General features: G+C 42.4%; 1 protein-coding gene and 1 pseudogene across 1 annotated transcript; both read right to left on the bottom strand.

Moving 5' to 3' along the window:
* Nucleotides 1–1,657: 1,657 nt before the first annotated feature.
* Nucleotides 1,658–24,143, bottom strand: SAMD7 (sterile alpha motif domain containing 7). The gene is made up of 8 exons (XM_055381437.2): nucleotides 23,907–24,143; nucleotides 21,427–21,553; nucleotides 19,674–19,798; nucleotides 15,898–15,976; nucleotides 13,836–14,464; nucleotides 12,440–12,561; nucleotides 4,614–4,724; nucleotides 1,658–2,745 (listed from the first exon to the last, which is right to left on the bottom strand). The coding sequence occupies exons 2-8, from the start codon at nucleotides 21,510–21,512 to the stop codon at nucleotides 2,557–2,559; spliced, it is 1,341 nt and encodes a 446-aa protein (XP_055237412.1). The 5' UTR covers nucleotides 21,513–21,553; nucleotides 23,907–24,143; the 3' UTR covers nucleotides 1,658–2,556.
* LOC109026189 (glycosaminoglycan xylosylkinase-like) lies at nucleotides 7,799–9,035 on the bottom strand (annotated as a pseudogene).
* Nucleotides 24,144–26,789: the final 2,646 nt, after the last annotated feature.

The raw sequence follows: 26,789 nt of genomic DNA, 5'->3' as shown, positions 1-26,789 counted from the left end.
AGTCTTTAGAAGAAGACAATCTTGGTAGAAGGTAATCTTGGTAGGGACAAGCAATTTCAGTTTTATTCTCTTCCAATGAAGAGTACTGAGAGCTGGGGAAGGCCTCCTTTACATGTGTTCTTCTGGTTCTTTTTTAAATGCATGGATCTAAAATTAAGCACGGTGGTTTTTTCTGGTGATAGTACATGCCAAGATGGCATATCGGAACATTTTCCTTAGAGCAACGTTGAGATACATCTGTGCAAATCAATCAATTACCAACTCAATGGACTTATTTAGCAGCAATACGAAACTCAAAAGTCATCATAGTGATTGAACCTCATTATCACTTTGCCATTAAAAATATTAAGCATTTCTTTTTATCCCTCACCACAGCATCTGTAACTCACACCTGGTATTTTGTGAAACTTCCGTATGCTGGGTAGTATAGCAGGTGAAATGTCACGTGACCAAACAGTTCTTCGGTACACTGAGCATCAGATGAATAAAAAGAGGGAAAGAGGAAGTGAAGCATTTTTCAAGTTATTTTTAGTAAATATCTTGCCACTCACTATTCATTGGCTTATTGCCATCTTAAATAACTTAAAAAAGACATATTTTTGAAATATGGGAGGATTTTCTGTCTGTCCCTGTCTCTTTCAGCAAAGGGACCAAGAGAGTAAAGTAACAATTCACAAATATATGTGATGGTTTCATACAGTTTTTGTCAGAAGAAAAACCTGTTGTCTTAGTAAAAATGAAAGAAATGGAAGCTTAACTAAATTAGGCTTGTAGGAAAATGATTTCAAAAGCCCACCTTCCAAATCAAAAAGTGAATGTGGGTAGCATGCAATTTGTGTTTACTAAATGCAACTTAATTTGTTTGTTTTAGTACTCCATTATTGTGAAATAAATTACTTCAAAACTTAGTGGCTGAAAACATTTATTATCTCACAGTTTCTGTGGGTCAGAAATCCAGAGTGGCTTAGCTGGGGGCCTCTGGCTGAGGGTCTCTCATGAGCTGCCATCAAGCTGTGGGCTGGAGCTGAGGCAGCGTCAGAAGATCCATTTCCAAGTTCATGTGGGGCTCTCCACAGGGCTGCCTGGAGACAAAGAATCTGGCTTCCCCAAGAGTGAGAAATCCAGAGAGAGAGAGAGCGAGCACCCAAGACAGAAGCCACAAAAGTGACATCCTATCTATCACGCCTTCTGTATTCTGTTCATTAGAAAAGCCTCAATACCCCCAGCCTGCCCTCAAGCGGAGTAGATCACACAAGGCCTTGGGATACCAGGATGCAGGGATCCTTGTGGGCCATCTCAGAGGCTGCTTTCTAGAGTTTGCTCATGTTAAATGTAAATTTTTTAAATAGAAAATATATTCTCATGGTTAAAAATTCAAAATGTACAAGAATGTATATAGTAAGAAGACTTCATATCCTGTTAGCCAATACCCTCCTTGAGCAAACTGTCATCATTTTCTTGTTTATCCTTTCAGAGACATTCTGTTAAACATCAAGTTGAAAATGTGGGATTCCACAGGGTGTGAGCAGAGAGCACTCCACCTTGCCAGCTCAAACCTGCTTTGCAGAGATAACTTCCCCACCCCTTGGATGAAATCTCAAGTGGATACTATGACTTTTCACCTCCCTCTCAGATAAAAAGCAGTCCTCCAGTCACTTTCAGTCATAACGTAGTTTTATTTCAGAAATAAAATACCTAGTCATGAATAATAGTCAAATTCGATTTTTTTTTTTTTTTTGAGACGGAGTCCTGCTCTGTCACCCAGGCTGGAGTGCAGTGGCACGATCTCAGCTCACTGTAGCCTCCGCTTCCCAGGTTCAAGCAATTCTCCTGCTTCAGCCTCCCGAGTAGCTGGGACTACACTCGCGCACCACCAGGCCTAGCTAATTTTTTCTTGTATTTTTAGTAGAGACGGGGTTTCACCATGTTGGCCAAGCTGGTCTTAATCTCCTGACCTCATGATCCTCCTGCCTCAGCCTCCCAAAGTGTTGGGATTACAGGCGTGAGACACCGCGCCTGGCCAAAACTCGAAAATTTAAGGTTAAAGCTTCTCACCTTCCCTAGCTTGGGCCTGCTTCACGCTGGAAATCTGGAATGAGAAAAGGTGGAGTCATGGTCAGCTTCTCCATTTCTGTTCTGTACTTCTGCCCGTTCTCTTCTGCCTCTCTGTGGTTTCATTGGGTTGCCTTTATCTCTTTCAGGGTTTGGGAATGGAAAATGAGTGAAGAAAGGGAGGGAGCTCTTTTTTCAGTTTCAGCTCTTTTGGTTTCTTCAGAGATTTCTTCATGGAAACATCCATCTGCAGCTTTCTTGATGTTTGTAAATCTCCCCTTCATTAGCATTTGCTCCTAAGGATGCATCTCCAGTCATTTGGTGCTGGGGTCATTCAGCCCTGGCAGGGAAGCCCCTTGGGCAAGTCTCCTCCATGACAGCCCCAGGAAGGCTGACTTTCTCTCCTCATTCTCCATCCAGTACTGGGAAATCCTCACACATCCTTCGTAATATCCTAGGCTCTTTGGAAAACTGGCTAAGACTATTCTTCCTCCTTGAGGGCTTTTAGTTTCTCATACTATCTCGCTCAATTCCTTTAGGAATTATTGTATCCTGGGGACAAAAAATGCTCATTGTATCACTCCAGGAATTAGGATCCAGAAGAGGGGATGTATCTACTGGTTGATCAAATGCTTGTCTTATAGGAAATGAAAGAGTTTTCTTGTAGAACATACTTCCCACATGCTGAGATACCTTTTAAGACAAAATAATTATAGTAATCAATTCTATGAATTTTTTTCATTGACTCAGCATTAAACACACATCGCAGAGAGGCTGAGGTAATTTCAGGCATGGAACATCTATTAATATATAGTTGTGGGGGTCACAATTGTAGGATGTGGTGGGCTTTTTCTTTCTCTCAGAATTATAGTGTTTACAGATGTAAAACAGGGTATCAAGGTGGCTCTAAGCAGGGGCAGCTGAGCAATAGTGGAATTACTGAGGGGGAGAAAAGTAGATGGTGAGGTCAGGACAGTAATGGTGGTGGCATGTGAGGAGGAGCACAAATGACATAGGTCTTTGGCTTTGGCTCTGAAGGCAATGGGGAGCTATTTTAGAATCTCGAGCAGAAGAGTGACATGATCCATCTTATATATTAAAAGGACCACTTTTACTGTTTTGTGAATCAACTCTGGGTGGGCAACGGCAGAAGCAGGGGGAGCAGTTAGAAGGCCAATGCATGATTTCTCAAAGATTTAGAACCAGAAATACCATTTACCCAGCAATCCCATTACTGGCTATTTACCCAAAGGAATATAAATCATTCTATTACAAAGATAAATGCACACATATGTTCATTGCAGCACTATTCACAATAGCAAAGACATGGAATCACCCAAATGCCCATCAGTGATAGACTGGATAAAGAAAATGTGGTACATATACACCATGGAATATTATGCAGCCATAAAAAGGAACAAGATCATGTCCTTTGCAGGGACATGGATGGAGCTGGAAGCCATTATCCTCAGCAAACTAATGCAGGAACAGAAAACCAAACACCGCATGTTCTCACTTATAAGTGGGAGCTGAATAACGAGAACACATGGACACAGGGAGGGGAACAACACACACTGAGGCCTGTCAGGGGTTGGGATGGGGGGAGGGAGAGCATCAGGATAAATAGCTAATGCATGCTGGGCTTAATACCTAGGTGATGGGTTGATAGGTGCAGCAAACCACCATGGCACATGTTTACCTATGCAACAAACCTGCACATGTACCCTATAACTTAAAATAAAAATTAAAATTAAAAAAAAAGAAGGCCAATACAGTCATCCAATGAGAGACGATGGTGCCTGAGACCAGGATGGAGTGGTGGAGGTAGTGAGAAGTGGCGTGCTGGGGTTGGCTAACTCACAAGAGCCAATTATTAAATGTTTAGGAAGTTTGCAAGCCAGTTGTTAAATACATCATTATTAAAAATTAAGTCAAAGCATCATATTAAATAAATTATGCACAACAAAAGTAATACATGCTTAAGGCTCATCACTTTTTAATTGTTTTTACCTAATTATTTTACTATTATTATTACTTCTGCTCTTGACGTTATTCACACCTATTATATTTGAAATTGTATCTGGTAGAAATACTCTAAAGCGGGGTGCTGCTATGCATCTTTTCCCATTTCAGGATAGTCACCCCCAAGTGTCATGGGCCCAGAGCGAGGAGGGCAGCACTCCCGAGTGGGATGATGATTTCTCGGAGGATGACAGTATTCAGTGACATTAGGAGTTTCTCAGCCACGGTGTGAGTAATTTACACCACAGAAATTGGAGATATTACAAATTGGGGCTCATTTTTTTTTTCAAAGAGAACTACTTGTTAAACATTTACCAGTGCATCCTTGCTTATCATCTTCCCAGTTATATCTAGGAATGTGTACCACCATCCCATCCAATGTTTTCAGGGTCCCTCACTTCTATTATGTCCTCAACCACAGAGGGAAAGCAATAAAGAAGTTAAATAAGTATTATTTATATTACAACAAGATAAAAGTAACATATTTGTATTAAGCTTTGTGCCATTAATACATAATTAGTTATATAAAATCACCATACCTGTGATTGAACTTTTAGTGCCGGCCCTAGCTTCAATCCCATAGTGCCTCGAAGGTGCTCTTCTGTGAGTAACGGCAAAGTTTCTCCATCAATTGCATGATCTTTAAATACCTTCACAAATACAAAAGGTGTTAACTTTGTCCGAATGTCTTTTTCTAAAAAAGTTATTTTACCACCTAGATATTTTAGTTTTGGAGAAAACATTAAGACTGCTTGAGGATGACAGAAAAATTTGTAAAACCTTTTTTTAGTTGCTCTCTTTTCTGTGCTCAGTAGCACATTGCTTGTGCTGTTTAATAACCTTTGTAATCAACTGTAATTCTCTGTTTATAGAACTCAGTTCCAACCAGGAATAGGGATTATTTGAGGGCCAGGTCCGTGTTTTATTGACCAATGTACCCCTAATACAGAGGCTGGCATATGGTAAGAAGATGTACAATAAATACGGCTGGATAAATGAATGAATGAGTAAATGCTCTAAGTAAAGGGATGCGGGTTAAACCTGTTATGGATAAATTTCATGTCTCACATTTACAGATGTGGTATCTGCTGGCCATGCCTTAGATGCATGGTAAAGGGAGGAGAGGGAAATGCTGCTGAGAGCTTTCCCTACCGGACCTTTCCAGCAGGTCTGTTAGTCCTGAAACTGTAGTGGACGTGGCATGCCTTCCTTTCTCTGAAAGCCAGGAAGGCTGCTGGTGGACAAAGATTCCAGGCAGATAGAGGGATACAAAATCTAGGCAGATTGATAGGACCGTAATTTCATGATCTTCAACTTCAACTTGCCTGGAAATCCTTCTATATTCACTGTTGAGCTTTCTCTCCCTTCTATTTCAAGCTATCTCCACCCTCCTCAAACTTTAGACTTTGTAGGCAGAGCCTTCCCTCATTTTCAGTAGATCATAGCGCTTCCTAACTAAAAAAAAACAAAAACAAAAACAAAAAAAACAAACAGAAAACAAAAACCAGTAGATAAGAACTCCCTCTAATTCTGACCAATGAACCAAAATCCTTTATTTTCTCCCACTGTCACGATACAATGGAAGAGAGGTCTTTGCACCATTTAAAGACGATCTCTCCACATATACTGTGGGTCCTCACGCCTCCCACTTCCAGAGGGGATAGATAATTCCCTCTTTTCTCTTCAGTCTCTCCTCTTCTGCTGGCTCTTTCCCACTGGGATTTAAATAAGTCTCTACCATCATTAAACAAACAAAAATAATGAAAATACTCAAACTCCATTTCCAAATGCTGCCTCATGTCTCTCACTCCCTTCACAGCCAGATTTCTCCAAAGGGTTTCGACGCTCCCTGCTTTCACGTTCTCATTTCCCAGTCATTCTGCAGTCTCAGGGAATCTGAGCTCTGCCCCGACCATTCCATTAAGCCTGCTTTCCTCAGGCTTCCGGGTGCCTCTGTCCCACCAAACATGCAGACATTTTGCAGTTGTTCTATTTCTGAAGTTCCTGGCTGCATCTGACATTGTTGACTGTGCCTTCATGAACAGTGCTTGCTCTTCCTTTCTGTCATGAGGCTGCTCCCTCCTGGGTACCCCTGTTCTCTCCTTCAAGGTCACCTTTGCCAGCTCCTGTTTCTTAGGCTTCTGACTCAGGTCCCTTTGGTCTTCCTGATTCATTTCAGCTTTGCTCAGCTTCAATGATGGGCTGTATATGCTGAAGGCTCCCTAACATGTATCTTTAACTCAGAAGCTAAATCGTGCCAGTTTGGCCTCTTACATAGTTTTCATTGTGCTGTGACCGGGCAGCACTGAGTTCCAATGCAGAGTCCCACAATTACCGTGTCCCCGCCCACAAAAGCACAGATTCTGTCTCCATACCACGCGGTCACTTCTAGGGGACGGCAGAGGGATGGTGTGGGCAATTCCAGACTATCTTTCCTACCCCCTTCAGTGCCTCTTTCAGTGACATGAAGTTAAAACCAGGTACTGTGATTGCTCATCTGATTTTTTGTTCTTATGAAGGTGGTTTTTTTGTGTGTGGATTGTTGCTCCATATGGTGTTCCGGAAGGGAGGACCATTGGTGGAGGCTTCTTTTTGGCCATCTTGCCCTGCCTCCTCTGGGTTGTGTTCTTATCCGCCTGCCCCCACTGCTCCCACCCTGGATAGAACTCCATCATTGCTTATCTGAATAGGCTTCCCCTCTGTCTTGTCCTCTTCAACTTGTTTTCATAAAAGCAACCTGAGTGATCTTTCTGCAATATAAAGCTAACCATGCCGCTCCCTACTTAAAACCTGACTGCCTCCAGAATAAAGCCATAGTCCTTCACTGGGTCTTCTGGGCTCTGTGACCTGGCCCTGTCCACCTCTCCAGTCTCGTCTTGCTCTCCCCACCTCTCCCACCTTGGCCCTGGCCCTCTGTAGCACTGGGAACTACTCTCAAAGTCCCAACCATATTAAAGTTTTCTCTGGCTCTGGCCCTCACCTGGAAATTCCTCCTTTATCTCCCTCCTGCCTCACCTCTCCTCTTGACTTTCAGGTCTCACTTTAGAGGCCTCTTCCTTTAGGAGGCCATGAGTCCCTCATATGTGTTCCCACCATGCTCTGTACCCGCCTTTCACAACGTGCTCGTATGGATGTGGGATCACTCACTGGTGCCCCTCTTCTGGACTATGAGTGCCACAAGAAGAGGAACCACATTGGTCTTGTTTCCACTCTGTGCTCCATGCCTCAGAGGGCATGACTCAGGACCAGCTAAAAAGTAGAATCTTCTTGGAAAGCTACTGTACTGGGAACCTTGTGTTCTAATAGATTTTAGTCATGAATGTTTACATATATTTTTCCACAATATGCACCAGTGTGGAGAAAGGACTGAAATGTTCAACTCAAAACACACACTCCAGAGCCAATCCCAGTATTCATCTATGCAAATGTCTGATTGTCCTTTGGCCTGGGAATTAAGACTGACCAACTATGATGCCTATTGCTAGAATGGGCAATTGCTGAGGAATTCAGAAGGTGATTCAGCAGGAACATCTCCATGCTCTGAAACTTGTGGTCTTTGCTTTAGTTTCTACTACAGAAAACACCAAAGACATCCAAGGCCACCCTGTCCCCTGTCACCAGAACTTACTGCTGGCCATTTCCAATCCATTTCATACCATTTGGAATTGATTGTGCTGCTTCTCTATCTTTGTAAAAAGAAGTTTCACTTATTTTGTATTGAGAATTACAAGTGGGAGAAAGGCATTGTGTCTTCCACCATACAGTGTCCATCCCAAACTGGTCAGTGCACTGCTCCACGGTGGCCAGGACACTCAGGAGCCACTGGTCCATGGCGTCCAGATGAGGATCAGAGAGCACTGGGAAGAGGGGGTCATGGGCCATGGCAGATTTTAAGGTAGACTTCAGCACACCATTCTGTAGGTAGTTCCGTCTGTTCCAGGTAGACACCTGAGTGATCCCACACTGATAGAAGGGGGGAAAGAATGCTTCTTTCATCCAGCAAGGGGTTCCCAAAGCTTTTGTCATTATCAAGAAGGATGAGCATACTGGCGCCCTCATTATCTTGAAAGTTCTTATAGTAATGGCAGTCAGCATTGTCAATCAGGTAATCAAAGTCAGCTGTGTTAATGGTGTCCAGGCGGCACAGGCCAGAGTCATAAAGGGACGTTTTCTTCACAGCCTCACAGTAGCGCTCATCATACTCCCACCTGGCCAATTTGCCTTTTCAGTAAGTCCTGGCCCACGGGTGTCAGTGTTTCTGGAGAGGCCACACATCTGGAAGCCAAAGTGTGACAGATTTTTCCACTGTGTCTCCATCGGCACAAGCTGATTCTGTTTCTTGGTAGTAATAACACTTCCCATAAAAACAAGTATTTTTCCTACAGTTAGGAAGGGGCTCAACAGCTGCTCCATGGTAACAGGCTTGATCTCTGTCTGAAGATGAACGGATCTGCCCACCATCAGCAGGGCTCTGGGACACCCACAATCCTGTCCAAGTGAAAGGCTGCTACCTCCGCATTGTGTCTATCATAACTGGCATATGGTTCCCTTCCAATACACAGTCTCGGCTATACTACTTAGGTTCGAAAACAACTTTCTGTTCCCTTTCAAGGATCAGTAAGGCTTTCAGCTGTGTCCCTTTATAACCCACATCAGCTTTAATAATTTGCTTGGTGGCCATGGCATGCATGATTGCCCCCAGCTCTGGTGTCTCTTCACAGTACACTTCCTAGGGAACCACCCACTGGGCTGCAATCTCCTAGGAAGACTGCAACGTGTGGTCCAACTTGGGTGACCGCTCCATCCACAAGCCAGTCATCATTCGGTGAAAAGCCCTCAGGGGATCAAGTAGTGAAACGCCGCTTGGCAGTTGATGTATCTAAGTTGTTAATCAGGAAAACTTTGGTGAAGATAAAGATGACAAGAATTGCTAACAGCATGACTCACCGCTTTAGCTTCATGTTGACCTCTTTTCTTCTCCCCTGACCCACTCTCTGGCTCACTTATCAAGGAGAGCCGGTGGTAATGGTTAGTAAGGAGATTCCATCATTACACACATTGGTCCATTTGTGGATGCACCTTCCACAGTTCCCGTTGCGTCCTAGACTCGCTCGTGGCTACCCACGCAGTGCAATGCAGCGTGGCCCCCGAGGAGGGGCAGCCCCAGGCTGTGCTTATCACCCCAGCCACTGCCACCACCACTGCAGCTCCCACCATTCCCTGGCCACCTCTCTCAGCGCTGAGCCAGCCGTCCCCCAACAAACTGCATTAAGTAATTATTTCTTTTCCTATTTTAATTAAGCAAATTATAGAAAATGGCTAATATAAGTTAAAGAGCCAGGTGTGGTGGCTCACATCTGTAATCTCAGTTACTTGGGAGGCTAAGGCTGGAGGATCACTTGAGCCCAGGAGTTTGAGACAAGCCTGGGCAACATAGTAGACCCCCATCTCTTTAAAAAAAATTAGCTGGGTGTGGTAGTGTGCACCTGACAATTTGTGAGCATCCAAAGGAGGAACCAAGTGGATAAATTTTCAAGCAGAGGTAGGTTGGCAGCCAGGGGACTGAAATGTGTGAGGATCTAACCCTCAGCCATGGTGGATGTACTCAGGGCCTGGGGCGAGGACACAGACATGTCCCTGTCGCTCAGATGTACCCCTTTCTTTCTCACCAGAGCAGTTTGGGCCATGTGTAATGATATAAATGTGTACATATTTTCAGTAATTTCAGTTCTTTTTAGAGAGAGGATATTTTATCTGCTGAGTCCTCTGAACTAGACATTTACTTGGAACAAAATATGTTGCAGGCTCTCCTGAATGTTCCTTAACAGCTGAGCCACCAATCCTTTCTCTATACCTATTTAAAAGAGTTCATTTGCACTCAGGGCTTTGGGTTTTAGTTGTTATTTTTTTTCTGCTGAATTTCTTTTTCTACCTACAGGAGGTGAGTGGTGAGAAGTTGCTGAGTAGGCACCTAAGGCAGAGATGGGGAGTAAGAGGATAGTTGGGGGACAGTGGGTTTAATGCCAGCTAATCTCAGCACCTTGGTCCAACTCATTTAAAGAAAGGGGCTATGGGGCTGGGCGCGGTGGCTCATGCCTGTAATCCCAGCACTTTGGGAGGCCGAGGTGGGCGGAACATGAGGTCAGGAGTTCGAGACCAGCCTGGCCAACACGATGAAACCCTGTCTTTACTAAAAATACAAAAAATTAACCAGGCGTGGTGGTGTGCACCTATAGTCCCAGCTACTCGGGAGGCTGAGGCAGGAGAATCGCTTGAACCCAGGAGGCAGAGGTTGTGGTGAGCAGAGATGATGCCACTGCGCTCCAGCCTGGGCGACAGAGCAAGACTCTGTCTCAAAAAAAAAAAAAAAGAAAGGGGCTATGAGTAACTATGAGTAACACCTGATGGGACATTTTAGACAAGCATCCTTGTGAGAGTGGGGTACAAGCAGTGCTGCTTCAGGGCTGTTGCATCCAGAGGGCATCTCCCCATTTCTGTATAAAATAACATCACAGAGCATAGCTGGGGGCAGGCACAGCACAGCAGTGACATCTTTCAGTTGATGCCACCTGCTGTCACTTGGAGGGAGTATACTTTAATGGGGAAACTAAAGCAGGACTTGATCCTAAACAAATTTGAGACATATCTAGAAATAATTGCTACCACTTCTTGGGGTAGGGAAGAGGGCGCTGACATCCTGTCAGTGAGAGATAATGAGTCAGCAGAGTTTGGAGTACTCATGTTTATGTGACTTCTGTGTACCCACAAGGGGACATTTGGGATTTTAAACTATGAAAAGCATGTAATATTATTTATTACAAGAGCTATTATTATAAATTGCACTTTTCTGACTATGGATCACTAAGAATAATCAGAGTTCAAATTCAATGTGCCAGATCTGAGCAATCACATGCTTATTAAATAAGGGTTGTTCTTCCGGTTGTTATCAGAAGTTAGCAACTTAATTGAACCCGTGGTTGACATGGCACTTGAAGTGGTATAGATAAACTTAAAAAGTGGCTTACCCATGACTAATGACTAATTTTTAAAAATAAGGTTATAACCATTGAACAGGGTAGAGTAGGCCAAAAACTTTTTATCAGGTTATGCAAAAGACAAAAATGGGTGACTTGAAGAACACAACTTGCTTCATAAGTAACTTGAGGTTTGGCCGTCTCTTGGGTATAATGATGAAATTCATGTTTATTGAGTATTTACAAGGTGCCATGCACTCTAATGCTCACAAAAATCCTCTGAAAATGTATTATTATGACTATCTTCATTTTACAGATAAAACAACTGAGGCACAGAGAAAGGAGGCAACTTGTCCTAGGTCACACAGCCAGAAAATAGAAAAGCCAGGATTTGAATTTGTACTTTCTGGCTTCAGAAGCTATATTCTTAGTAACTGCTCTATATAGTTTTTCCATAAGTCCCATAAACTGAACTAAAAAATAATAATAATAAAAAGAAAAAGAGTTAACAGTATCTCACTGTAGACAAACATTTCACAAAACAGATCTGGAAAATAATCAGCTCTAGTATCAGTTAATTATGACGTAGTTAAACCTTAATATCCTTTTCTTGCTTTCTTTTCCTTTAACATGCAAACCAAAAATGATACTAGATTTAGTAGGCACTTTATTGCTTAGAATTGTATTATTAAATAACTCGAAAAAGTAAACTAAATGCATGAAAATGTAGCATTGACATAAACTTCAAAATTTTACCAACCTATGACTTTTGTCACAAATTTTTCAATACTAGTGAGGCTAGTTTTGTTTCTAACTGCCCTGATAGTTCATTATAGTTTTTTAAAATGGTATTTTATGCCAGATTGAATATGTTGTATACATTTTTATATATTGTCCCAGCATAAATACAGAATTTAAAATAATGATTTTCTAACTTTTCAGATATTGCCTTCTTGTTCTTTTTAGAATGAAGTATATATTCCTGTTACTTACAGTGAGTAACCTAAAACTTCTCACCCAGAAGTCTGTGCTCCAAAAATGTTTGCTATGTGGATAAGTAGGGAATGTAGTCATTATTTCCCATTCTTTTTGGATGTTCAGCTTCTGAACCTTCTTCTAATTTTGGGAGAATTCCTACTTCTTAGGAGTCTTGATAGGAAAGAAGCTAAAGACAGACAATGGCTTTCCCAGCCTCCCCTGATGCTGGGGTGTGGGTATATGACCCAAGTTCCACCAATCAGAGACCTGTCCCAGGGTAGACACTGGCATAAAAAAGAGAGATTAGTAGGAATCCTTTCTGGAGGCACAGTGCAAGTTTGACCTAATTCATTATGCAGGAAAGATATTTCAAACTGTTTTTCTTGTATGGAAATACTTAAACATTAAGTCACCTGAGCATAGTCTGAACAACCTGGAAGGCTGCTAATGAAGCTGTGCACATCATCCACGGTCCACTTCTGAATATCTTCATCCAAAGAAAGATTCCCCCCAATTGTAACCAGTGCATGTGTTCCTTTAAAATGGAAAGAAATTGTGGCATAAAATACATACAGGTTTATGTATAGTTACATTAATTTCCTTATATTCTATCACCCCAGAGTGGTCTTGATTTGCAAATGCCTTACAAGATATTAAGACTTACTAGGAGATGTTTTCTAAATGCTTCAGCTGCCTCCTTTCTTTTCTTTCTCTGAAAAGATCTTTACTGATAGCATTTATTGAAGTAAACAAGTTCCAGGTTTGCACCAGCTTCTCTCAGATTACAACAGAAATGCCCCATGGATTCTATTCTCCAGATTAATGTTACTATGTTTTTGTGATAGGTGATTATCCTGCTTTCGAGATGAGACAATAATTTAGCTACATTTTCATCAGAATGGCAAATTAACACTTTGTAGGGAAACAGTTGGTATGGTGGCTGTATTACATGCCCTTCACAATCCCTGTGTCTTAAAATATTTTTTTTTTATCTAAAGGAGTTCTAGAAAACTATTCAGTGTGTGTTTCTGTCATGAAGTGCATTAGTATTTTTAAATTTGAAAGTATCAACAGTATTGGACACTGAAAGGTAATACTTCTGCTTAATTGCCTGTTTTTTCATATACTTAAATATCAGGGAGATAGAATTCACACTTTGAAGCAAGAAGCCTCTCTGCTTTGTGTTGAAGAAATGAACATTAAATTACATTAAAATCTTAAATTAAAATTCTATTATGTTTCCCAAGATATTTACCTTCCCAGCCTTTGTTGAAAATTCTCTATATAGCAAAATATAAACAGAGGCTAGTTTCACTGATATGGCTTATTAGCACTGATAGAATAAAATGATGCTAAGAAAAGGTAATTCCAAGCAGGATTAAGAAAAAGAAAGATAAAGCCGGGCGCGGTGGCTCACGCCTGTAATCCCAGCACTTTGGGAGGCCGAGGCGGGCGGATCACGAGGTCAGGAGACTGAGACCATCCTGGCCAACATGGTGAAACCCCGGCTCTAATAAAAATACAAAAAAATTAGCCGGGCGTGGCAGCATGCTCCTGTAGTCCCAGCTACTCGGGAGGCTGAGGCAGGAGAATGGCGTGAACCCGGGAGGCGGAGGTTGCAGTGAGCCGAGACTGCGCCACTGCACTCCAGCCTGGGCGACTGAGCGAGACTCCGTCTCAAAAAAAAAAAAAAAAAGAAAAGAAAGAAAGATAAAAAGAGGCAGGATGGTTACAGTTTATTATGTAGTAACCTACGGACTTGGCAACCTGTAGTTAATGAGGATCTGCCATTGGCCCCTGGACACCCACCTGGCAGAGATGGTCGAGGAACTGGAGGGCAAACCCCATTCTTTTCATCACAGGTTGCAAAAATCTGCTCTGAAGCCTCCTCTTTCCCATCGTCCCAGGCCTTTGCTTTCAGGGTAGTGGTGTGAGACCCCCAGGGTTTCCTGTGGGTGGGCTCGAGCTCTCCACAGGTGTTGGCAAGAGCTGTCGTTGGCTTTTCATTCGTTTCACCTGACTTCTGGTTGCTGGGTGCTTCAATGTCTGGGTCTTTTGCATAATGATCCTCTTCATAGGGAACTGCATGAGTCTGACCTAGGATTTTTTCTTCTGCTTGACTTTTGGAACTCTCAGCATCACTGTCTAGAGCTTTTTGATTCCCTGTATTTTTCCTGAGTCGACGACATCTCTGCCCCCAGCTCTCCTCAAAGTGTGGTGCAGTTGCCGCTAGCATGGGGTTTCCCTGAAGGTTTCTGAGGGTGCTTCTGTGAAAATGCAGGTCACCGGCAGGGAGCATGCTCCTGCCATGGTAGGCAGCGGGGGCAGCTGGGACACTGGAGCCATAGAGGAAGGGTATCCCTAGGCCTGCTAGTCCCTTGGGATTAATTTTTTCCATTCTCCTTTGCTGGTAAATAGCATACATTTCCATTTCTGTCCTAAAAACAAAACAATATATTTTATACAGCCCAAGAAAACCACTATAAATGTAATTTTAGTGACCCCTTGCCTTCCCTAAAATAGTCCTCACACTGTTTATCTGAAGTTTGTTTGGTGGAAACATGAATCCCCCACAAAACCACTGGGAAGGAGAGTTTTGAGTAAGATCTGAAGCTTTGTCTAAGTCTCAATGGAAGTCCAAAGGCCAGTCTTTAGAGTGTTAACTCCAAACAGACGAGGCAAATTTAGCAGGGATGGGGCTTACGCAGCACAGCTAGTTCCTTGCCAGAGATTAATCCTCAAAAAACCTAAAGTACTGGGAAGAGGTTTTCAAACCCTGCAAAATAATCTTAGTGAGATTCAGGAAAGACAATTAGACATTGCAAGTCTCAATATTTATAAATAAATGCAAGTGGCTGGGGAAGAGCAGAGGGAAAGACTCGGTAGTTTTGCTTACTTCACTTTGCTTTTTGGTCCTCAACTGGATCCCTTTGGGTTCAGCGATGAGAAAGTTGACTCTGCCTTCTCTTACCCTGGGGCCATACCCTATTCATTGTTATACTTTTCTTTCTCCTGGGTACTATAGCTGAAGGCCACTGTTGGGCTGACATGGGTGTTGTCTGAGTTCTGATGGCATAATCTGAAGTCAGGTAGGCAAACTTGGCTCCTATCTTTGCGCAAAATTGAAGTCATTTAAGACAGTAATGCCAATATGAATTTCAGAGGAGTCGTAGGCATTTTAATTATGGGACACTGATGGTCTTTTGCAATCTGTGTACTAATACTACTGTTAGCTTCACTGTGTGATTTCTTTTTATTTGTTTGAGACGGAGTCTCACTCTGTTGCCCAGGCTGGAGCACAGTGGTGCAATCTCGGCTCACTGCTACCTCCTCCTCCCAGGTTCAAGCAATTCTCTGCCTCAGCCTCCTGAGTAGCTGGGATTACAGGTGCCTGCCACCACCCCTGGCTAATTTTTTTGTATTTTTAGTAGAGACGGAGTTTCACCATCTTGGCCAGGCTGGTCTTGAACTCCTGACCTCATGATCCACTCACCTCGGCCTCCCAAAGTGCTGGGATTACAGGCCTGAGCCACTGCGCCCGGCCGTGATTTCTAATCTTGCTTTTATCCTTAACCAACCTGCAATACATGTTTGTATTCATTTCTTTTTCTTTCTTTTCTTTTCTTTTCTTTTTTTTTTAAGTGAAAGCAAGTTTATTAAGAAAGTAAAGGAATAGAGAATGGCTACTCCATAGGCAGAGCAGACTATGTTTCTTTTTGTAATCTGCCTGAAATACTTTATGTAAGTAATTTGTGTGTGTGTATTTATTTGTTATATATATTCATCTATTCATTTGTTATATGAAGATAACAAGTGAATAAATGAGCAAGTGAATGAATAGAGAATAAATAAAACAACATTGCCAAATTACCTGGCAGTATGATGCCTTTGAATCATTTCATTCCTTCTGGCCACTGCCTTTATGGATTCAGGTGGTAAAATGCCCCAACCTTAAAAAAGAAAACCACCATCCCACCCCACAAATAAATTAAAAACATGCATTTGAAAATAATAAAATAAACTATAACAATGTACAACAGTATCTGAAAAAAACAAACCAGCAATTGCGCACAATTTTGGAAATGGTATCAGATCATTGCAGTTGGGTATCTTAGAGTCACGTTGGTGATAGCATGACAAATACCAGATAATTTTTTGTTCTTTAATTGTTGGTCTCATGACTGGTGGCATTTTCCTGCCATACTTTAATAGGAAAAAGATGAAGTGATTTGTGAATCTCGTGATCTGTGCCTTTTTTGGTCTTTTAAAAGTATATGTATTTTTTGGGTACCATGTGATGTTTTGATATATGTATACATTGTGGAATGATTAAATCAAGCTAATTACCATATGCCTCACCTCACATATTTATCACATTTTGTGGTCAGAAGATTTACAATCTATCCTTTTTTTTGAGACAGAGTCTTGCTCTGTCATCCAGGCTAAAGTGCAGTGGTGTGATCTTGGCTCACTACAACCTCCACCTCCCAGGTTCAAGCAATTCTCCTGCCTCAACCTCCCAAGTAGCTGGGATTACAGGCGCATGCCACAGCTAATTTTTGTATTTTTAGTAGAAATGGGGTTTCGCCATGTTGGCCAGGCTGGTCTCGATCTCCTAACCTCGTGATCTGCCTGCCTCGGCCTCCCAAAGTACTGGGATTACAGGCGTGAGCCACCGCACCCAGCCAGAAACAATTTTTTATACTCACTTTGCACCAAACCAGTAAAGTGCATTAAATTTATACTAATAATCTATCTTGAAAGAAATCATACTAGATCTTTTTTAAAAATGAGGTTCTTCGTTATCTGTAAAATCAAGGAGTTAGATGAGGTGATCACCAGGAATCCTTCTAACTGTAAAGCTCTAGGTTTTTTGTAGTTCTATGGCTTTGAGATACTCTCTTTTAGACAGCTGGCATGCATGAAGCTACCAGTTCATGGCATACTGCCCACGGACACAGAGAAAGTCTGTGCAAGAAGTCCAGTCTAGAGAGCACAACACTAACTGCCTGGATTTTAGAACCCTCTGAGGTCTGGTCTCAAGAAACCTTCTCCCATACTTTCTCTTTCCCAAACAGGCAATATCAAACTTAATGTTAGTTCAGTTGTATAATTCACTGCTACCTAACAACCCTGTTTTGTAAACAGATCCCTGTCTTAGTTTCTATTTTGCTAACTTACTTAGTAGCTCAGTTTTTGTAGGACTGAGGCCTTATCTCACCCATGCTTTCTCTTATACTTCAGCCTTGAGGTTGGAGACCTGACCTAAGTCCAGGCTGGAGTGCAATGGCATGGTCTCGGCTCATTGCAACCTCCCTCTCCCGGGTTCAAGTGATTCTCCTGCCTCAGCCTCCCAAGTAGCTGGGACTACAGGCATGTGACACCACACCTGGCTAATTTTCATATTTTTAGTAGAGACGGGGTTTCACCATGTTGACCAGGATGGTCTCAAACTTCTGACCTTGTGATCTGCCCGCCTTTGCCTCCCAAAGTGCTGGGATTATAGGCATGAGCCACCACACCTGGCCTGCAGTGCAGCTGTTTTACTAGTCTATTGGCCTGTTGTCTGTAATCATGGGCTGCAGATTACTGGGTTATTGCTGCCAGGTGGCTTCCATCCAGGATCTGCTGTTGGACTGTCTCCTTTGGTCCTTGAACAAATTTACTGGGTGGGCCCAGTTCCAGATCTGGCCCTTGCTTGGATGCTTGCTCTCATTGCAGTTAAATGGATTCGTGACCTGTGGTAGAAACATGCTCAAATCCAGGCAGGCCAGTCTCTTCCCTGACCCAGGCGTGAATCCTATTTCTTTTTGTGTCAGGCTTTCCCTTCACATTGCTCCCATCTATTAAGAGTTGTTGAAATTGTGGAGCAGGGATAAGCATAAACTTATGAATATGGTTTTGGGGGGGAATAGAAGATACACCAGTTTGAGCTTCAACATTTTGAGGAAATTCTCACCTCCTAGTCTCTCCTGAGGCCTCACAAGTCATGTTTTCACCAACACGACTCTACTGAAATTGCTCACATCAAAATCTCTGATGACCGCCACATAGCGCTAAATCTAATGATATATTCTCAGTTTTCATCTTACTTGCTCTGCAGATGGCACACTTGACACAGTTGCTCACTCTCTCCTTAAAATAGTCCAATGTAAAATGATTGTAAATCTTCTGACCACAAAAAGTGTTAAATATGGCTGGGCATGGTGGCTCACACCTGTAATCCCAGCACTTTGGGAGGCTGAAGCAGGTGGATGACTTAGGTCAGGAGTTCCAGACCAGCATGGCCAACAGGGTGAAACCCTGTCTCTACTAATAATACAAAAATTAGCCGGGTGTGGTGGCGCACACCTGTAATCCCAGCTACTTGGCAGGCTGAGGCAGGAGAATCGCTTGAACCAGGGAGGCAGAGGTTGCAGTGAGCCGAGATTGTGCCATTACACTCCAGCCTGGGCAACGAGAGTGAAACTCCATCTCAAACAAACAACAACAACAAAAAAGGTGATAAATATGTGAGATAAGGCATATGGTAATTAGCTTGATGTAATCATTCCATACTTTCTTCCTGTGGCCTCCAGGCCACCATGCTCTCCTGGGTTTCTTGCTACCTCACTGGTTCCCCTCACTTGTTTTGCTTCTCCCTTGCTTGCTTTTCCTCATCTCTGGACTCTGTTAGTGGGTTCCAGAGATGCTCCTTTTACCTCTTCTATCTGCACTCTCTCCATAGGTGATCTTATCTAGCCTCATATATGCTGATTACTTCCAAAAGTATATCCCTAAGTTGTCCTCAGACGTTCTCCCTGCACTCCTGCTGCCTTCCTGACCTCTCCGCTTGGGTGTCTGTTAGGCATCTCAGATGTAATATGAGCAAGCTGAGCCTCTGATTCTCTCCCTCCGCAAGAACTCTGTTCCTTCCACAGTCTTCCTCAACTCAATGAGCAGCAGCTCCATCTTTCCAACTACTTGCACCAAAATTTTTGATGTCATTCTTAGTATCTCTTTCTTCCACCTTCCACATACACACTGTGAGAAAATCCTGTTGTTTCTACAATCAAAATAATTACAGGATTTAACCACTCTTTATTATTCCTACTGCCACCATCCATGACCAAGCTGTCATAATCTTTTAGCTATTCTAATAGCCTGCTAATTCCCATCAGTTTATTCCCAGAACTTTGATCCCATCAGGTTTGTCCCCATCTCAGAAGCCAGAATTATTCTGGTAACATTTCAGTCAGACCATGTTGCTCTTTTGCTCAAACCCCTTGATGGCTTCCCTTTTTACTCAGAATAAAAGCCAAATTCTCACTATGACCGTTGGGCCCATGTAAACTGCCTTAAGCCCCATTAATTCTCAGATCTAATCTCCTTATAACTTTATCAGTTCCTCATGTGTAAGATAAGACAAATAGTAATACTGCAGTTCTTCATGTTATTCATGAATAAATTGACACTTAGAGGAGTTAAGCAGCTACCACACAGTGGTAGCACCATGATCTGAACCTAGGTGGTGACTACAGAGACTACGGAGACAACCACCACACAGATCTGCCTCCAAAATTTAGCAGTAAAATGATGGCAAACTTAATGCATCCATCCAGTTCAAAATGACTCCACAGATGAGAGCCAAACTTCTATTGCTCATACCTGGGTAGATCCGATTGGACAACACATTTGGCATATTTGTGTTTGGTAGAACAGAGGATCCAAATTGGGAAGGAACGCAAAACTGTCTTGGGTCAGTTGGAGCTACGGTGGAAGGCAATACATCTCTGAGAACAAAAAGATATAAAATAAAATAGGTAAAATGAGGTTGGAGTACACAATTTCCATGACTGAGACAATGAGATTTTGTTATTGCCATATGGGATTCTATCATCTCTTCTCAAGATGAAATACAAAAGTCCTGGAGTCTTTATGAATTTACGGAGAAATATGGTGGAAAGATCGGGAAGTACTCCACTAACGAAGGATTGACCCAGCTGACAACAAAATGAGAAAGCAGGAAAGTTAAGTTTTAGGGATGTCTGGAAAAAATATTTAAATAAATCAACACTGCTCTCTGATTTTTCATGACCAACAGTCTACTGTGACCACAAATTCTTTTCTCATTTAATGGACATACTTTGGTCGGGTTTACCATCTGGGATCAATGTTTGAGTACCTGGGTGGACAACTTATTTTTCTAAACTTTAGTGGTCTCTAGAAGTTCCACTTTACTGTTCACACTCCATAAACAAGGATAAATAATGAGTTCTGCTTTCTCTCCTGAATGTCAAAATATTCTAAACAACAACAACAAAAAACAAAAAAACAGGGGAAGGTAAGTTATTTCCAGAGTGTGCAACCCAAATACTTATAATTTACTTTTTATTGAACAGAAATAATTGTTTCTTCACGGGAAATCCAGGGTACCCAGTTGTTATGGACTTGTTTCCCCTCCCCACCAAAAAATTAGCATGTTGAAGCCTTAACTGCTAATGTGACTGTACTTGGAATAGGGCCTTTAAGGAGGTAATTTCGATTAAATGATATTATAAAGGTGGGGCCCTAATCCGATAGTATAGTGTCCTTTTAAGAACAAGAGATACCAGGGATCCCTTTCTACAAATGCATACTAGGAAGGGCTATGTGAGGATACAGTGAGCATGTGTCTGCCTGTAAGCCAGAAAGAGAGACCTCACCAGACACCAACCCTGCAGCACCTTGATCTTGGACTCCCAGCTCCAGAACCACGAAATAAAGTTCCGTTGTTTAAACCATCCAGTATGTAGTATTTTATTATTTTTATTTATTTGTTTATTTTTTCTGAGATGGAGTTTCGCTCTTGTTGCCCAGGCTGGAGTGCAATGGCACGATCTCAGCTCACCGCAACCTCCACCTCCCGGGTTCAAGCAATTCTCCCGCCTCAGCCTCCCGAGTAGCTGGGATTACAGGCCTGCACCACCATGTCTGGCTAATGTTTTGTATTTTTAGTAGAGATGGGGTTTCTCCATTTTGGTCAGGCTGGTCTCAAACTCCTGACATTGTGATCTGCCCACCTCGGCCTCCCAAAGTGCTGGGATTACAGGCGTGAGCCACTGTGCCCAGCTGTCTGCAGTATTTTATTATGGCAGCCCTAGAAGACTATTACTCCAGTGTTTGCACCTGCACAATGCCTGTCATATAGTATGTGCTCATTAATTATTTGCTGAGTGAGTAGGTCAAGCAGGTCTCAGATGAGAAATGACAGCAGATGTCTTGAAGGTGAGGCCAGCAGGGTGTCTTGACTTGAATTACTGCACCACAGTTCACTGAAATAATATTAGGCAATAAAGCAACACTAGACTTAACATCATTCCAAAACGTAATGATTTTCCATGTTGTTCTTTGATCAAACTATTATATTGAAGAGAAATACCTGTCCACAGTTGGAGGCCCAAATGGTGAGGGGATCAGTGGGATTGTCTGCTGCCCTGTTGGTGTCAATAAAGGGTTCACAGCCATCACCGGGTTTGTCTTCAATATCTCTCGCCACTAATGGAGTTCTAAAAAGAACCAGATAGACACTTTAACAAATAACTCTACTTTTTGTGAACTATTTGAATTCTTCTTGAACACAATAAAAGCCTTTTGTATTTTCACAACACTTGGGAAGACTAGCTACACCAAGCTTTTAGTTACACAAAAACCCCAGATATAATTGTAGAACTCAGTGTTTTATCAGTATGCCCTTGGAATTTGTTGCAGAGTTCACAGGTAATACGGTACCAAACTACAAGCAATAATACAATTAAACCAGCCTTGCAAGATTCCAGAAATACCAACGTCCTTTCTTTTTTGTTGTTGTTGTTGTTTTTTGAGATGGAGTCTCGATTTTTGCCCAGGCTGGAGTGCAATGGTGCAATCTTGGCTCACTGCAACCTCCGCCTCCCGGGTTCAAGCCATTCTCCTGCCTCAGCCTCCGGAGTAGCTGCGATTACAGGCGCCCGCCACCACGCCCGGCTAATTTTGTATTTTTAATAGAGACAGGGTTTCACCATGTTGGCCAGGCTGGCCTTGAACTCCTGACTGCAGGTGATCCACCCGCCTCAGCCTCCCAAAGTGCTGGGATTACAGGCGTGAGCCACCGTGCCTGGCCCCAACTTCCTTTCTTGCAACTTACTTTGATTCTTACAGTTCCAGAGGTACAAATGCATAAATTCTCCCATATGTTCAATCTTTGGAAAAATATTCCTATTTAGTTGATAAGATTTAACACCAGAAAATGAGGGAGGAGAATATTTTTAATGTCTAAAAGTATATCTAATTAGAAGGGATACAGACTGCACGAGACTGTATTTAATTAGAACTGTGATCAAATTATAGCCAAGTTTACATAAATACAAATATTCATATGCTTTACCTTCAGAAACTAGTGATCAGAAAAAAGGACTACTGTTAAAGGGATAACATTTTTCCTGACATTTTCTTGTTCTTTAATATCCTTTGAATGATTTTAAATATAAAAACAAGTACTAGTTGAACAGGTCATTTTAGCTTCTTCTTCATTCTCAACTCCCACTTTTAAAATATCTGAGAGCTCTGAGACAGAGAGTAGAACAATGGTTACCTGGGATGGGTAGTGGGGTAGGAGGGGGAAGGGAGGATGGTTAATGGGTACAAAAATATAATTAGATAGAATGAATAAGATCTAGTATTTGATAGCACAGCAAGATGACTGCAGTCAACAATAATGTATTGTACATTTAAAAATAACTAATCATAGGGCCAGGTGCGGTGGCTCATGCCTGTAATCCCAGCACTTTGGGAGGCTGAGGCGGGCGGATCGTTTGAGGTCAGGAGTTCAAGACGAGCCTGGCCAACATGGTGAGACCCCGTCTTTACTGAAAATACAAAAATTAGCCAAGTGTGGTGGCGCGTGCCTGTAATCCCAGCTACTCGGGAGGCTGAGGCAGGAGAATTGCTTGAATCTGGGAAGTGGAGGTTGCATTGAGCTGAGATGGCGCCACTGCACCCCAGCCTAGGTGACAGAGTGAGACTCCATCTCAAAAATAAATAAACAGGCCAGGTGCGGTGGCTCATGCCTGTAATCCCAGCATTTTGGGAGGCCGAGGCGGGCGGATCATGAGGTCAGGAGATCGAGACCAGCCTAGCTAACATGGTGAAACCCTGTCTCTCCTAAAAATACAAAAAATTAGTCAGGTATGGTGACAGGCGCCTGTAGTCCCAGCTACTCAGGAAGCTGAGGCAGGAGAATGGTGTGAACCTGGGAGGCGGAGCTTGCAGTGAGCCGAGATTGTGCAACTGCACTCCAGCCTGGGCGACAGACCGAGACTCCGTCTCAAAAAAAAAAAAATAAATAAATAAATAAATAAATAAACAAACAAATAAAAATAAAAATAACTAAGTATAATTGGATTGTTTGTAATACAAAGAAATGATAAATACTTGAGGTGATGGATAGGCCGTTTACCCTGATGTGATTATTATGCACTGTATTCCCATATCAAAATATCTCATGTGCCCCCGTAAGTATATACACCTATGTACCCATGAAAATTAAAAATTAAAAATAAATAAATAATTGGGTTTTCTTATTGTTTTTAAAAATCTGAGATACCTGCAACTATGTTTAAAGAAAAAGATACTAGGAAGAAAATGTTCTGCTTTTCAAAGTAGTGACCTTTATTTCCTTGTATGTATTTGATTAAATTGTGCATTTGATTTAATTTTTAAAATAGAGGTTAATTCATTCACATGGTTCAAATACTAAAAATATAATGGTATTTAAATATACAATCACTTTGTTAGCTTCTTTTTCAGACCTAACCCCTCTAATCAAATTGGAAATCCAAGTCCATGGATCAGCTAACATCAGCTTTTGCCATTCATACATACATATTAAAGTTCTTTATCTCCATTTAGTTTCACTGTATTTCTGTGAGGTCAGTATACTTTCCTTTCTGATAGTGGCCTCAGAGAGTTTAGTTACCACCACACAGTCAGGATTAGAATAAAAATCTGTGCTAGGTGCCTGTAAGCCATGGAGGATGCCAGCAGAGAACACAGGCTGGGTCGGAGATGGGCTGGGCTCATAACTGTAGCGAGGACCCTGCCCTGCAACTTGAAATCTCAGGTGCTCCTCATGGGATTCGGTGCACAGCTGCCTTCTTCCCTCTAGACCATTTACAACAGAACAATGGGGGACATCACTTGGCGTTTCATTTTGAAAAATTGCTGAACTTTGATTTGTGTCATGAATCGATGGTCTCTAGTAGAAGTTTGAACTTACTCATAAGTGAGGAATGAGATAGAATTTTTGATGTTCCAGGCTCTATTTTGTTTTTTGTTTTGTTTTGAGACAGAGTCTCACTCTCTTGCCCAGGCTGGAGTGCAATGGCATGATCCTGTCTCACTGCAACCTCTGCCGCCTGGGTTCAAGCAATTCTCCTGCCTCAGCCTCCTCGGTAGCTGGCATTACAGGCACTCACCACCACACTCGGCTAATTTTTTTGTATTTTTAGTAGAAACAGGGTTTCGCCATGTTGGCCAGGCTGGTCTCAAACTCCTGACCTCAAGTGATCCACCCACCTCAGCCTCCCATAGCACTGGGATTAGACGTGTGAGCCACCATGCCTGGCCTATAGGCTCTATTTTGTACAGCAGTTATCTAGAACTTACTTGTCTAGCATAAAAGAAACTTTACCCATTGGACAACAGTTCTCCATTTCCATCACCCCCTAGCCTCTGGCAACCACTATAATATTTTCTGCTTCTATGAGTTGTACTATTTTAGACACCTCAGAGAAGAAGAATCATGCAGTATTTGTCCTGCTGTGACTGGCTTTTTCACTTAGCATAATGTCCTTCAGGTTCGTCCATTGTGCATGTCAAAATGTGTTAAGAAGGTAAATTTCACGTTGAGTGTTCTTGCCACAAAATCAAACAAACAAAAACAAAGGGACACAAGAAAACTTTAGGAAGTGTTGGCTATGTCTGTTACCTTGATTAAGTGATGGCTTCATGGATTATGCATATGCCAAAACTCATCAAATTGTACACATTAAATAGCTGCAGTTCTTTTATATCAAATTTTCCTCAATAAGGCTATTTTAAAAAATATAGGGCTCAGGCTGGGTGTGGTGGCTCACGCCTGTAATCCCAGCACTTTGGGAGGCCGAGGTGAGTGGATCATCTGAGGTCAGGAGTTCGAGACCAGCCTGGCCAACATGGTGAAACCCCATCTCTACTAAAAATACAAAAATTAGCCGGATGTGGCACCTGTAGTCCCAGCTACTCAGGAGGCTGGGGCAGGAGAATTGCTTGAACTCAGGAGGCAGAGGTTGCAGTGAGCCAAGATCGCACCACTGCACTCCAGCCTGGGCAACAGAGGGAGACTCTGTCTCCAAAAAAAAAAAAAAAAAAAAAAAATTATATATATATGGCTCAGCTTGTATCCTATGTGATGTCTCAGACAAGTCAGGAAAAAGGAGAAGGAAAAAGCAAGAAAGAGAGGAGCAAGAATTGCTTAGAGGCTCACCACCTCTTCCTCTTACATGTTACCTTTAGGAAAAGCCGTGGAGATGAATCACCAAAAGGAGATGAGATTGTCTTACTTTGGAATCCCCAAAGGAGGCCCTAAGACAAGAAATTAAGTACAGTAGTTTATTTGGGAGGTAATCCCAGGAAGCCCATGTGAGGGAGTAGAAAAGCAAGACCAGGAGGGGAAAAGTCAATAAAGGGTGAGTGAATTAATGTGTGGGTTTTCACTGTGGGCAACTGGTGCTCAGCCCTGCTGGGAGCCCTCTAAGAAACCTATGGTACACATCTCAGAATTGTCCTCATGAAGGGCAAAGAGTTGGCCCATCAACTTCTGTTGGCCATTGGTTGAGGGCACAGTTCTCCTTTGCATATGGGTTATGCTTGAGCTAGACACAACAAGCTCCTGTGGTGCAGGAGAAAACCTTCAGACTGAGAAAGGGAGATGCAGGTGCTTCAGATGGGAAATGACTTCCATGGTTGCAGGTGAATTCAGAAGGAGGCCAAGAAGATGTAAGGTAGGGAAGCAATGGTGACTAGTGCTATTGAGGCAATGTGGCAGACTTCTAATGTCATTCCAGTAGCTAATTGGCACAAATGCCTTTCTTCTGAAATACCAGGTTTGCCAGGCTTAGGCATATCTATATGAGGCTCTGTAGGGTCCATTGTCTGCAACAAAACAGCAGGATTTTTTTTTTGCCATTAGTCACAAGTCATGTGAAATAAGTGGGAGAACTCAGTGCTATTTGGCCAATGGGAAAGGATAAGTCTTATCTAATGTACCATTAAAGCTATCCTTGGTACCACATCTGTTCTTGAGTCCATGGTTCTTGGGTCTGGCTTGCTTTCTTTTTGCAATGCCAGGGGAGTGGTTCATTGTTTTTTAATCAGTCCACCAAATTTTAATCTAAAATGCAAGCTATTCCGAGTGCCTGCAGAAATGTCCACATGTCATGGAAGTCCCTGGGCAGGACGATGAGTCATTGGCATCTGCAGCTCCTGTGTGTTACAGTTCTGGGCTCCACTTGGCTTCCCTCGTTTCTTTTAATCCTTGCACTTATGAACTAGTACTTATTTACTTATCACTATCATATCGACTGATGCCCAAATTTTCCTTAAAGAAAAGGATTGCCTAGTTTCTTTTGTGCCTGTTATCATGCACATACCTCAAATTACATAGTTTTAACTTTTATTTTTCAGAGAAGTTTTCAGTACACAGAAAAATGGAGTGGACACTACAGA

Source organism: Gorilla gorilla, chromosome 2 (assembly GCF_029281585.2).
Source record: "Gorilla gorilla gorilla isolate KB3781 chromosome 2, NHGRI_mGorGor1-v2.1_pri, whole genome shotgun sequence".
Taxonomy (NCBI): Eukaryota; Metazoa; Chordata; class Mammalia; order Primates; family Hominidae; genus Gorilla; species Gorilla gorilla.
This window is presented reverse-complemented; position numbering and strand designations above follow the sequence as displayed.